Source organism: Ranitomeya imitator, chromosome 3 (assembly GCF_032444005.1).
Source record: "Ranitomeya imitator isolate aRanImi1 chromosome 3, aRanImi1.pri, whole genome shotgun sequence".
Classification (NCBI taxonomy): Eukaryota; Metazoa; Chordata; class Amphibia; order Anura; family Dendrobatidae; genus Ranitomeya; species Ranitomeya imitator.
In genome coordinates, this window is record NC_091284.1 from 726,653,740 (window position 1) to 726,667,955 (window position 14,216).

At 44.3% G+C, this 14,216-nt stretch overlaps 1 protein-coding gene across 1 annotated transcript; it reads left to right on the forward strand.

Moving 5' to 3' along the window:
• The first annotated feature begins 259 nt into the window (after positions 1 to 259).
• On the forward strand, positions 260 to 13,900 carry MYG1 (MYG1 exonuclease). The gene is made up of 7 exons (XM_069758764.1): positions 260 to 497; positions 7,241 to 7,353; positions 7,432 to 7,591; positions 10,167 to 10,316; positions 11,947 to 12,069; positions 12,507 to 12,688; positions 13,628 to 13,900. Exons 1-7 carry the CDS (start codon positions 276 to 278, stop codon positions 13,785 to 13,787), a joined length of 1,110 nt encoding a protein of 369 aa, XP_069614865.1. The 5' UTR covers positions 260 to 275; the 3' UTR covers positions 13,788 to 13,900.
• Positions 13,901 to 14,216: the final 316 nt, after the last annotated feature.

Genomic DNA, 14,216 nt, shown 5'->3' on the forward strand with positions numbered 1-14,216 from the left:
GCCATACAGTGAGAGGGCAGAGCAGGAGCCCTAAATTGACTCCAAAGGGTTTGTCCCAATATTACAGACTGTGCAGAAACCCATGATATCAATAAGGTGCAAACATCCTGCTTGGTGATCAGGGCGCCATTGTATCTGCACAGCAGCCAGCCCACCGGCTCACACTACAAGCACTAGTATGGGCAAACGCCCTCACTAACAATGGTAGCCGCGGCTCCCGGAAGTGCTATGTCCGCACTTTTATCCTTTCCGCCTCCAAGTCTATCTGGTTCCACATGGTGTGGCGGGCCCTGCAGTCCCGCGCCGTCCATTTGCTCTGCCGCGCCAGCTTCTCCATCACTGCAGGCGGATTCACTCCACTCTTGATGCCTGAAGACCCAAAGCGGCCCCGGCGGGAGGAACGACTCATGGCGCCGAGAATTGGCACCCACAACGGGACCTTCCATTGCGACGAAGCGCTGGCGTGTTACCTGCTGCGGACGCTGGAGCCCTACAGAGTAAGACAGTCATGACATATCGTGACATGTGTGGGGAGCCCGGCGTGACTGCAGAGCGCAGTGTATGATTCGGGCTGTGTCCCGGGTGCTGCTGCTTAGCCGTGGTGCGGCCCTCTCCTGCAGCACAGCGCCCCCTGATGTCCCGTGTAGTAACTACAGCAGTGTGCGCCATGAGGACACCACAGGTGGAGACATTGGTGATGTTGGGGGCTACAAGGTGTCCTTGGGAGACATGATTGGGGTATACAGCTTGTCCTATAGTGGGCAATGCCTTATACCGCCTACCATGTCCGCCCTACAAATACAGAAGGTGTTAGGAGCATCTGAGCGCGCTCCACACGACAGCTGCTGGCTGTGTTCTACAGCAGGCGCCCACCACTAACAGCAGCGACCAGAATGAGCTCTGATTACTGCTGTTCCACTATTAAAGGTAGCTGTCAATCACTGGCCATGGCGCGATCCCATCACCTCCGTCAGGGCGCCAATTCCAGCATCCATAGCGATGCCATGGCAGTCAGGGGCATTTGGAAGGCCCCCATCTCTGCCATCTTGGTATTCCTATGGGAGACGGATTTTCACAATGTACAGTTAGTGATTGTCGGCCACTGTTATGCCACGTGAGCCCTGTAGCTAATGAGTAGCTGCTGATTGGCTGCAGGGCTCATAATGTCACATGAGCCCTGGGTCCAACATCGCTGGAACGGGGCCGATGTAGGTGAGTGTTCTGAGTGTTACAAGAGCGACCGCTTCATTTAAAAAGGGGGGGATGCCGATGGCGGACAACACCTCTAGTATTGCAATGTAGGGAACGTGAACAAATGAGCCCAGGTTCAAATCTCTTGTAGGGACTAAAAAGTGAAAAACTTGCTGTTTTTGGATGCGGAAAAAGAATCTCTGAAAATAGTTACTTAAGCAAGAGAAAAAGTTATTCAAGAAAAAGAAAACTATGGGTTTCAGAAACTATTAAAAGGAAAGGCTGTGCAAGTTTGATGTGGATGTAATTGTATGGACCTGCAGAATGGTGCTGCCGGGGGATTTGTATTGTAAAATAAATGCCATCAAAACAAAATCTCAAAAGTAATGGTGGAATTGTGTGGGTTTTTTTTTTTTGAGGGGGGTTTGTTCGGCATTATTCTTCACTTGACATGGTTTTTCGTGCATTATATAGGGAAGTGAATGGTGTTTTGTTTTTTTAAAAAAGTACAACTCATCCTGCAAAAAAAAAAAGCTCTCCTTGGGCTATTTCGACAGGGACATAAAATCATTAGGGTATGTTCCCACGGTCAGTAAACGCTGTGGGTTGGGTGCTGCGTACTTGCGCAGCGTCCAACCTGTGACGTCCAGATGTTAGAGCATAGTAGATGGGATTTCAAGAAATCCAATGTCCACTACGCATCCACAGATGCCTGCAGATCACCCGTGGAGACGGACATGCGGCACATCTTTCCAGACCGCAGCTTGTCTATTTATCTTGCGGAGATGCGAGCCTCAGTAAGGTACATGTCACCCATACAATGTATTGGATGTGGTGATTCCGCACAGTTCAATGAACACGTGCAGAATCCCTTGCTTTCAAAATCTGGCAGTGTTTTGGACGCAGTGGACATGTGCTGCGTCCGAAGCGCTGCCAATTACTGAACTTGTGCACCTACTTATGAATCTGAATAAAAAATGAAATTCCAAAAAATGAGAATTGACTGCATCATTAAGGGGTTAAAATTGTAAATCCTTGGCGCACAGTGGGACTGGGAAGCTGAAGGTTGTCAATACAGGCGCCTGGCCTTAACCAACGTGGCATTCAGAATCTACGTCTTGCTTCACCGTGCAATGATGCAAGGCAAGAAGCTCGTTCTCTCTAAAGGGAATCTGTCACCCCCAAAATCGATGGTGAGCTAAGCCCACCGGCATCAGGGGCTTATCTACAGCATTCTGTAATGCATTCTGTAATGCTGTAGATAAGCCCCCGATGTAACCTGAAAGAGGAGAAAAAGAGGTGATATTATACTCACCCAGGGGCGGTCCCGCTTCGGTCCAATCCGATGGGCGTTGCGGTCCGGGGCCTCCCATCTTCATATGATGATGACGTCCTCTTCTTGTCTTCACGCTGCGGCTCCGGCGTACTTTGTCTGCCTTGTTGAGGACAGAGGAAAGTACTGCAGTGCGCAGGCGCCGGGAAAGGTCAGAGAGGCCCAGCGCCTGCGCACTGCAGTACTTTGCTCTGCCCTCAACAGGGCAGCCAAAGTACGCCTGCGCCAGAGCTGCAGCGTGAATATAAGAAGAGGACGTAATCGTAAGAAGATGGGAGGCCCCGGACTGCGACGCCCATCTGAACGGACCAGCAGTGGGACCATCCCTGGGTGAGTATAATATAACCTCTCTTTCTCATCTTTCAGGTTACATCGGGGGCTTATCTACAGCATTATAGAATGCTGTAGATAAGCCCCTGATGATGGTGGCCTTAGCTCATCGTCGATTTTGGGGGTGACAGGTTCCCTTTAAGGTGGTCGTCATGTGAAAGAAGAAATATTTTTAGCTACTGTAATTCTGACTATATAGATCTTACTAATATACTTGAATTTCCAAAGGTGCCCTGATCTTCAGATCTCCGTAATGGATCTGGGTCCCAATAGGAAACTCTCCTGTTCCCATATCTGCACCTTAGGGGACTGATTTATTTCAGCAGCTAATCCAGTGTATTTTTGCATTGACTGCTGTATAGACATACTGTAGAAGAGGCTGGCTTAGGTATTGAAATAAGTCAACCAGCCCCCTTTATAGACTTCTCTGCTGATGCAAGAAACAATTAGTTTAATTTACTGGACCTCAATGATGGTGGCAGCAGCCTTCACCGGTCACCGCATTGACACCCCCACCCTCGCTGACGGCACTGCTACAGCCAGTGAGGGACTGGGGCCTTCTGTAGAAGTGGTGCGTGAGCTTGTTTGTACCAAACTTTGCTAAATAATGGTGGAAAATATAGTTCTCTTCACTAGTGATGAGCGAGTGTACTCGTTGCTCGGGTGGTCTCTGAGCATTTGTGACTGCTCAGAGATTGTTTTCTTTGCCTCAGCTGCATGATTTGCAACTACTAGACAGCTTGATTACATGTGGGGATTCCCTAGCAACCAGGCAACCCCCACATGTACTCAGCCTGGCTAGCAGCTGTAAATCATCCAGCTGCGGCAAGGAAAATTAAATCTCTGAGCAGTCACAAATACTCGGAGACCACCCGAGCAACAAGTACACTCGCCCATCACTACTCTTCACATCAATGTTGTAAATCTATTTGATGACATGATCTCACATATCGGAGTGCTGTTTGTCGTAAATGACCATGACTTCAGGGTTTAGAGGAGGATCCGTGTCTGGGTCCAGAATTAACTCTAACTTCACCATTGTCATGGACCCTCCATTTTGCCGTACATACATGTTTATTTCAGTAGGGAGAGAGGAATAAGCTGATGTCAGGCTCCTCTTTTTATGGCTGTACAGGTCCTTCTCAAAAGATTAGCATATAGTGTTAAATTTCATTATTTACCATAATGTAATGATTACAATTAAACTTTCATATATTATAGATTCATTATCCACCAACTGAAATTTGTCAGGTCCTTTATTGTTTTAATACTGATGATTTTGCCATACAACTCCTGATAACACAAAAAAACCTGTCTCAATAAATTAGCATATCAAGAAAAGGTTCTCTAAACGACCTATTACCCTAATCTTCTGAATCAACTAATTAACTCTAAACACATGCAAAAGATACCTGAGGCTTTTATAAACTCCCTGCCTGGTTCATTACTCAAAACCCCCATCATGGGTAAGACTAGCGACCTGACAGATGTCAAGAAGGCCATCATTGACACCCTCAAGCAAGAGGGTAAGACCCAGAAAGAAATTTCTCAACAAATAGGCTGTTCCCAGAGTGCTGTATCAAGGCACCTCAATGGTAAGTCTGTTGGAAGGAAACAATGTGGCAGAAAACGCTGTACAACGAGAAGAGGAGACCGGACCCTGAGGAAGATTGTGGAGAAGGACCGATTCCAGACCTTGGGGAACCTGAGGAAGCAGTGGACTGAGTCTGGTGTGGAAACATCCAGAGCCACCGTGCACAGGCGTGTGCAGGAAATGGGCTACAGGTGCCGCATTCCCCAGGTAAAGCCACTTTTGAACCATAAACAGCGGCAGAGGCGCCTGACCTGGGCTACAGAGAAGCAGCACTGGACTGTTGCTAAGTGGTCCCAAGTACTTTTTTCTGATGAAAGCAAATTTTGCATGTCATTCGGAAATCAAGGTGCCAGAGTCTGGAGGAAGACTGGGGAGAAGGAAATGCCAAAATGCCTGAAGTCCAGTGTCAAGTACCCACAGTCAGTGATGGTGTGGGGTGCCATGTCAGCTGCTGGTGTTGGTCCACTGTGTTTCATCAAGGGCAGGGTCAATGCAGCTAGCTATCAGGAGATTTTGGAGCACTTCATGCTTCCATCGGCTGAAATGCTTTATGGAGATGAAGATTTCATTTTTCAGCACGACCTGGCACCTGCTCACAGTGCCAAAACCACTGGTAAATGGTTTACTGACCATGGTATTACTGTGCTCAATTGGCCTGCCAACTCTCCTGACCTGAACCCCATAGAGAATCTGTGGGATATTGTGAAGAGAAAGTTGAGAGACGCAAGACCCAACACTCTGGATGAGCTTAAGGCCGCTATTGAAGCATCCTGGGCCTCCATAACATCTCAGCAGTGTCACAGGCTGATTGCCTCCATGCCACGCCGCATTGAAGCAGTCATTTCTGCCAAAGGATTCCCGACCAAGTATTGAGTGCATAACTGAACATTATTATTTGTTGGTTTTTTTGTTTGTTATTAAAAAACACTTTTATTTGATTGGATGGGTGAAATATGCTAATTTATTGAGACAGGTTTTTTGGGTTATCAGGAGTTGTATGCCAAAATCATCAGTATTAAAACAATAAAAGACCTGACAAATTTCAGTTGGTGGATAATGAATCTATAATATATGAAAGTTTAATTGTAATCATTACATTATGGTAAATAATGAAATTTAACACTATATGCTAATTTTTTGAGAAGGACCTGTATCTCCTGGAAGAGTAAAGGAATGTTAAAAATGAATCCGTCCTTTCCCCCGACCTTTACATTCAGGAGGCCTTTACGGTCTGGGCTGTAATGTTGCCTCCAGCTGCGGAAAAAATTGCAGAAATCTGTTTTATGAGCGAAGTGTTGTAAATGTTGTAGATTTGTAGATTGTAAGCTTGCGAGCAGGGACCTCACCCCTAATGTCACGGTTTAAATCGTCTTAACTCGTACCGAATTTATTGTCTGTACATGTCCCCGCTTAATTGTAAAGTGCTGCGGAACATGTTGGCGCTATATAAATAAAAATTATTATTATTATTAAATGTTGTACATGCTTAATGAGTGGATCAAAATCGCCTCACTGCAGGACATGCATGTGGTTATTACTGTAGCATTAGTTTTAAGCAAAAAAAACAAACCTATGTAGAACTACTCCTTTAGAAGCTGCATTTGTGGATGAGCTGACGCTTTCAGTGCCATCGTCTGTACTATAAGGGTATGTTCACACGTTCCTGATTTCCATCCCTTTTTTTTCAGGACTGTTTTTTAAAAAACTGCAGCTCTTGGCAGAAAACGCAGGTCCTTTTTTTGGTCCTTTTTTGATGCGTTTTTTGATCCTTTTTTTGATCCTTTTTTTTATGCAGTTTTCTATGCAGAGTCTGTGTTTTCTAGGAAGTTTTTTAGGGTTAAAATGGCTGAAAATACCCTACCCCTAACCCTACCCCTAACCCTACCCCTATTCTAACCTTAGTGGAAAAAAAAAAATTTCTTAATTTTTTTTTATTGTCCCTACCTATGGGGGTGACAAAGGGGGGGGGGGGTGTCATTTACTATTTTTTTTTTTTTATTTTGATCACTGAGATAGATTATATCTCAGTGATCAAAATGCACTTTGGAACGAATCTGCCGGCCGGCAGATTCGGCGGGCGCACTGCGCATGCGCCCGCCATTTTGCAAGATGGCGGCGCCCAGGGAGAAGACGGCCGGACGGACACCGGGACGCCGGGTAAGTATAAGGGGGGGAGATTAGGGCACGGGGGGGGCATCGGAGCACTGGGGGAGGGGCATCGGAGCACGGGGCGGTGGGATTGGAGCACGGGGGGGCGGGATCGGAGCACGGGGGGGCAGCCACACTCCGCCCACACACTTCCGCCCGCTTCCCCGCACTTCCTGCTGCAGCGGTTCTGCACCACAAACCGCAGTAAAACCCGCAGATATTTTTTTCATCTGCGGGTTTTACTGCGGGTTTGACCTCACAATGGAGGTCAATGGGTGCAGAACCGCTGCGGCTCCGAAAAAAGAAGTGACATGGTACTTCTTTTTTCCCGCAGCTATTCAGCGCGGCTTTTTTTTTTGATTTTCCGCATTGTGGGCACAGCAGTTCCTGTTTTCCATAGGGTACAATGTAATGTACCCTGCATGGAAAACAGCTGCGGACCCGCAGCGGGAAAATCGCGGCAATTCCGCATGAAAAAAAGGATCGTGTGAACATGGCCTTAGTGTGTATTCTGATTGAAGTGCAGGCAACTAGGTTGGGGGGAAAATCTGCAGCAGATAGGTTTACTCTGCTATATGCCCTAACATTATATGTTGCCTTTTCTGTAAGTATCATTAATAAATAGTATTTGTCCTGTTTATTAGGAAGCGGAGATAGTCAGAACCCGGGACCCTCAAATTTTAGCCCAGTGTGATGTTGTCGTTGATGTGGGCGGAGAGTATGATCCTTCACGGAATCGTTTTGACCATCATCAGAGGTAAATTTACATCTACAAGTCTTGTATTTTATATCATTTTGCCTTTTTTCTTTTACTTTATCCATTGAAATGTTGCAGGTCTTTCTGTGAAACCATGAACAGCTTATATCCTGACAAGCCATGGGTTACCAAGCTGAGCAGTGCGGGCCTGGTCTATGCTCACTTTGGCTCACAGATACTTGCCACACTTTTAGGAACGGATGAGGAGGACCCCATTATACCCATTCTATATGACAAGGCAAGTGTTAAGTGTATGGTGTTTTTTTTTTTCTTTTGTGTAATTTAGATCAGTTACAATTGACATGAGCACTTGATGACATGGCCCATCCTTATGAGATAGCTCTTGGCCGATCAATCGCTTATTCCAACTTGCAGTGTGGGTGCATCCAAGGCTGTGGAGTAATGGATAAGTTCTGACTTCTCTTTTTCTCGACTCTGACTCCATTATACAGTGCTGTGAAAAAGTTTGCCCCCTTCCTGACTTCCTATTCTTTTGCATGTTTGTCACACTGAAATGTTACAGGTCGCCAAACAGAGTTACATATAAGACAACGATAACACAAGTAATCACAAAATGCAGTTTTAAATGAAGGGAAAAGGGAAATGCAAACCAACAGGGCCCTGTGTGGAAAAGGTGATTGCCACCTACACCTAAGAACTGTGTGGGTCACCCTTAGCAGCAACAACAGCATTTGTTATAAATGGCAATGAATTTTTTACAACGTACTTGAGAAATTTTGTCCCAGTCGCCTCTGCAAACTTGTTGTAATTCAGCCACATTGGGTTTCTCAGCATGAACCGCCTTTTCGTAAGCCATTCAGAGGTGGACTTGCTGATGTGTTTTGAGGTCACAAACAGATGGCCAGACGTTCTCCTTCAGAATTTTTTGGTAGACTGCAGAATTCATTTGTCCATTCACCACAGCAAGTCTTCCAGGTCCTGAAGCAGGAAAACAGCCCGAGACCATCATACGAACACCACCATAGTTTACTGTTGGTATGATGTTCCTTTTCTGAAATGCTTTTTTACTTCTACACCAGATGTAATGGGACATACACCTTCCAAAAGTTTAATTTTTGTCTCATCAGTCCACAGAGTATTCTCCCAAAAGTCTTGGGGATCATCAAGATGTTTTGTGGCAAAACTGAGGAGCCTTTATGTTCCTATTGCTCAGCAGTGGTTTTTATCTTGGAACTCTGACACTCAGGCCATTTTTTTGCCCAGTCTCTTATGGTGGAGTCATGAACACTGACCTTAACTGAGACAAGTGAGGCCTGCAGTTCTTTGGATGTTGTTGTGGGGTCGGCGCAGCGCTCTTGAGCTAATTTTTGTCTGCCTGCCACTCCTGGAAAGGTTAATCACTGTTCCATGGTTTTCGTCATTTGAAGATAATGGCTCACTGTGGTTAGCTGGAGTCCCAAAGCTTTAGAAATGGCTTTATAACCTTTTCCAGACTGATTGATCTCAATTACTTTGTTTTTAATTTGTTCCAGAATTTCTTTAGATTGTGGCATGATGTCTAGCTTTTGAGCATCTTTTGGTCTACTTCACTTTAAGACAGGCCCTATTTAAGTGGCTTCTTGATTGAGAACAGGTGTAGCAGTGCTGAGGCCTGGGTCTGCCTAGGGAATTTGTACTTCGCTTCCCAAAGATGTGATAAACCACAGTTAGTTTACGTTTTAAGGGGACAATCACTTTTCCACAAAGGACCCTGTAGGTTTGGGATTGCAGAATGCAAATTGAAACATGACTACTAGGTGAGGGGATGAGGCAAAATTCAAATTGGCTTGTTCATATCTTTTTTTTTTCCTGGAAATTTGATTTGCGAAGAAATTATTCTCCATGAATTTATTGAATGTCCCTTATTATGCTGTGGGCGCTCTCCAGATTTTGGAGCATAACAAATGTAATATGCCACCTTTCCACTCCCCACCATCATTCATCCGGCCTATTTCTGACGCTCGCACTGAAATCTTTGGACCTCTCATGCTGGGTTAGGACTTCTGGCTTTCACGCCTGGGGATTATTCCGTACACGTGCATGTAAGGTCATGCCACACACTTTGACATTTCAAGCACATGAGAAGAAAGAACCTTCTTTGCTTCTTTTTTTTTGCCAGTCATAGTTATCCACTTTCTGGTTTGGAGTTCAAGGAGAGTTCAGTGTTAGTAGCAGGTGGTTGGAGTTGTTCTCAGAAGATTTCTGTGTGGATTTTGATTTGTGTGTTTCTCCTAATCCTCTTACCATTTTGATTATCCCAACTATCCCTCCCTTGATTTCCACATGGTTATTTTGAGTGTATTTGTATGACTGTGCTTTTCTTTTATCCCTGTGAGGTTTGTTATTCCATTTGCTTCTGTCCCATACCTCCTTGTGTGGGGGAGGAAACAGATAAGCGTGCACAAAAGAACATAGCGAGGTACGAGACCCCGGAATCCCCACCATCAGGGGTAATCTGGTGGACAGGGATACCCTAGGGTCCTCCTAGCTCGAGAGACTGGTAGGGGCCCATTGTCCGTGGAAATCCTACTGCAATATCATGACAGATACAATGCAAAGTTACTTGTTTTTACTTGTTTAATAAGATGAGTCAACCCCCCTTAAAATTCAACATACCTGATTTTTTTTTATTGCCCTCAAAATCCTCTGTCAGATGATCCTAAATGCCCTCTTACACATCAGATACTACGCCAATCCCTCTGAAATCTGCGTGTTCATCCAACATTGCTCTAATAACTGTGGCCAATATAAAACTTTTGTTGAAGTCAAAACATGGATGTGTTGTGTAAACCCAGGACATTTCTATTTTCCAGATGTATGAGAATTTTGTTGAAGAAATCGATGCAATCGACAACGGTATATCACAGTTCGATGGGGAGCAGAGATACAACATTACCACCACCCTGAGCTCCCGAGTGGGACACCTGAACCCACGCTGGAATGAGCTGGACCAGGACACAGAAGTAATAATTTTCATAGGGATCCTTTATATGAGGTTACCTTTTGTAAACTGAGAAGCTGATGTCTGTATTCGCTGGCCTAAGGACCTCCTGTTGTGGAGACATTTCCTAGCATGTATCCAATATGGATGTAAGGGGACACGATCCTCCCACGGTGATCACACCCAGAAAAAGGGAGAGAACGTACTTAATGATGACCAGGAACATTGTATGGAGTCATGTCACAGCATGAAACCAATAACGATGCATGCAATGATGTTATAGCGTGGCTATGTCACAGCTCAAATGTAATTTTCTTTCCTTGCTTTACCAGTGATTTATTACATTGTCCATGGTCCCCTTCCATAATCCATAGCCATCGCTTCACCCCATATTTACCTGTAGCTGGGCTCACATGTTCAGCCCCACAGAAGTTTAATACATAGCCGCTCCCATTTACTCAGTAAGAATATGGCCAGAACATGGTGGACATTTGTGCTGTAACTCTTCATAAAATTTCTGGCAAAATCTGTATGTGTTTCTTATATACGGATTTTGGTCGAGGGAAGGATGCCTCAGGGTTCATTATTTGCAATATGTTATGTTGGTTTTCGTTTTGTTTTTTGTTTTATTTTTTGCACAAGAATGAGAATTCTGTAGATTAATGCATTTGAAACCTGGTTATTTCTATAAGGATTTTTAGGACTTGCTCTAGAGGATTATAATGAGTTACAATAGATGTTTAGGCCTATAAAATTGATGACTTATCTGGTTCCAACATAGGGCACCGCCAAGTTTTTGGGTACGACGACTAGATATAAATAGTGAACGGAGCCAGAATAGTGCAGATCTGTTCATTATATAGTGGAGGTGGCCAAAAACTGCAGTTCACTTCAATAGCTGGTTGGTTGCTGGATGTCAGACCCCCACAATCAAAAACAAATTTTGCCCTGCTTGGCTTTTGTTGGCTCATTCTATTGCTGCAAATTCAACTTTGATGAGGTCTGTGCCATAAATCAACTGAAAGAAGCTCCGAATAAAAACATACAAGTTCAATCTGAACTCTGACAAATTCTCAGATAACTCATTCTACCACCAGCGATAGTACAGTACAGGATACAGAAGGCAAATGACACATTTTTAATGAAGCCCAATTGCAAAATATAAACATAATTTGTATTTTTTTTTTGGCCCAAATGCATGTATTTAAGTAAAAATAATAATAATAAAAATGTACCCAAAGGTGGGCAACTCCTTATTAACAGCTAAAGTGGACATAAACAAAAACCTTCCCTGACCGTTGCGGTTGCTGTGTCGGTGCTGAGTCTTTTGGTGGTCACATGACACTGGCTGCAGCGGTCACGTGAAATAGTCAGTGACCGATGATCAGCAGCAGCCTTTAAGTAATGCTGCGTCCTCTGCACTTTCATCTGCGGAGGGAGGAGGACTGCTGTGCGGGGAAAGTGGGTAAGAGGACGCAGCGCTAACACAGAACTGTTACCCCCTTCGTTCTCGGGATCAGTGTTGATGACGGTCTATAGATCCTTGCGCATGATGTGTATGGGTACTTTATTACAGGCTTCTCTTTTTATAATTGCCCTTATGTTGGTGTCCGTATGTTTTCTTATTTGTGACTCACAAATTTACCTTGCAGATTGGATTTAGAAAGGCAATGGACATGGCAGGAACGGAATTTGTGTCGCGCTTGGACTTTTACCACAGATCTTGGCTTCCGGCTCGTGCTTTAGTGGAAGAAGCCATCAGACAGCGATTCCAGGTTTAATAGCCATGATTGTTGTAATTTGCTGAGGCTGAAAGAGACTAGGGCCTCATTCACACGTCCGTTTTTTGCTTAAGATGGCTGTTCGTCTTCACGCATATCACTTATGCCTGTGTTAGTCTATGGTATCATTGACATATCTGTGACTCTTAGCAGACTGAGGGGTCCGGGGAAAATTGCGGAGACATGTGGGATCAAAATTTTCATTGCAAGTCAATGAGTCTGTGAAAAAAAAAAAAAAAATCAGACTGCAATCTGATGACATCCAAGTGTGGTCCGATTTTCACTGACTGCCAGAATGGTGAAGGTTCAGAAAATGTTTCTCATGCATGGGAAAAATCAGACGAGTGAATGAGGCCTAATTCCGGGTCAGAGGGAGTTTGCGCTGGTCAGTCTGCCTCTCGGGGCAGTAATCGTTGCAATGTCTCTTGCAGGTGGATGGCAGTGGAGAAGTGGTGGTCTTGGCCCAGGGGGGATGTCCTTGGAAGGAGCACTTATTTCAGGTTGAAAAGGAAACCAGTCTGGATAAACAAATTAAATATGTGATCTATGCAGATCAGAGCGCTAAATGGAGGGTGCAGTGTGTCCCCACAGGTCCCAACACTTTTCAGAATCGGTAAGTATTAATTTCTCATAATCGAAACTGAACACCTGCATTCTGTGATCCTTCTCTGTGTTAATAGATCACATAAACGGCAGAATCCTAAACTATAGGCTTATGTGATATGGCAGTCATTTTAACATGCATGTCAGCTAGACAGTGGTCAACTATTTTCATTAGTTGAGCCTTCTGTTTCATTCTCCAGATGGTCACCACCATTGTAATGGCGGAGTATGGTAGACTAAACCTAAAATACCAAACAATTCTCTAATGATAAATTGTTAAAGGGAACCTGTCGCCTGATTCTTGCTAACCAAACCATGGACGCCAGAAGCCGATGGTGCTCGGGGTTTGGGAAGAACAAATTGTCTAACGGGATCCATTTAAAAGTTTGTTCTAATGTTCCCTTTTCAGGAGCGCATTTCTCTTTTGCTTTTTTGCGGGCTGTACACCTGATATGTGACAATTCAGACCAGTGGCAAGGCTACCAGCAGATTCAGCATAGAAGTGTAGGGGGACTGATGCTGGTGGCATTCACAGCCTCAGAGCTGTGTGAGGAGGCAGTTAAGAATGGAGTCTATGCAGAAAAAGAGGAATATGGTGGTTCCAAGTCCACGCTGCCCAAGGTTCAAAGGTGTAGTCACACAGAGGGTAAAAGCATGAATGCGGTTTATTGTCAACGCGTTTCAGCATTTCCAAACCTCTTCATCAGGACCAAACCACAATGAAGAATGCACCCTACATGTTGCGTGCTCCATACCTAGGTGGCCGATAACTTGGTTAACTAGCTTTGCACTATAACATTGAAAATCCTCTACTAAGAACATAAGGATTTTTAAATAAGGGTTAAATAGCAAAGTTGCTTGTTCTCACTCTATACAATACTTGAAGGTTTATTCTAGTTGTGGTATTTTGGGGGGAAGAATAGGTAACCTTGTTTCTTCTCTTTCTTAGGCTTTCTTTACCAGAGGACTGGCGTGGGCTTCGAGCTGATGACCTCTCCTCTGTCAGTGGCATTCCTGGTTGTATTTTTGTTCATGCCAGTGGCTTCATTGGTGGAAATGAGACACAGGAAGGAGCTCTGGAAATGGCACGGAAAGCACTGACGTCCTAATGCTGTTACTTTGTGTTTAAGGCGAGGTTCCAGGCACATTCATCATGCAGAGCGGGGAGTCTGACGATTTTGTATTTATACCATGCAACATCAGTAAATATTTTTGTATTGAACGCTTGTCTGTCGTATCAATTATTTTACCCACTCATCTACATGTCAAAGCACAGACTAATATACAGTATTATATAATCAGTTAGGAAACCAGACTTAAAGGGGTTGCATTTATGTTAAATCAGGCGCACATCAACATTTCTATATAATTTGAGGGAGGTGCCAAAAGCCAGTAGTAAATAAAGACTTTCAACAAAAAAGGAAAGCACTACTGTAATGCTTGCACACTACACCACACAATTATAGTATTAATAAAAAAGTTAGTCTTTATTGGTACACAATAACAAGAAAAACATAAAGCATAAGTAAAAACATATG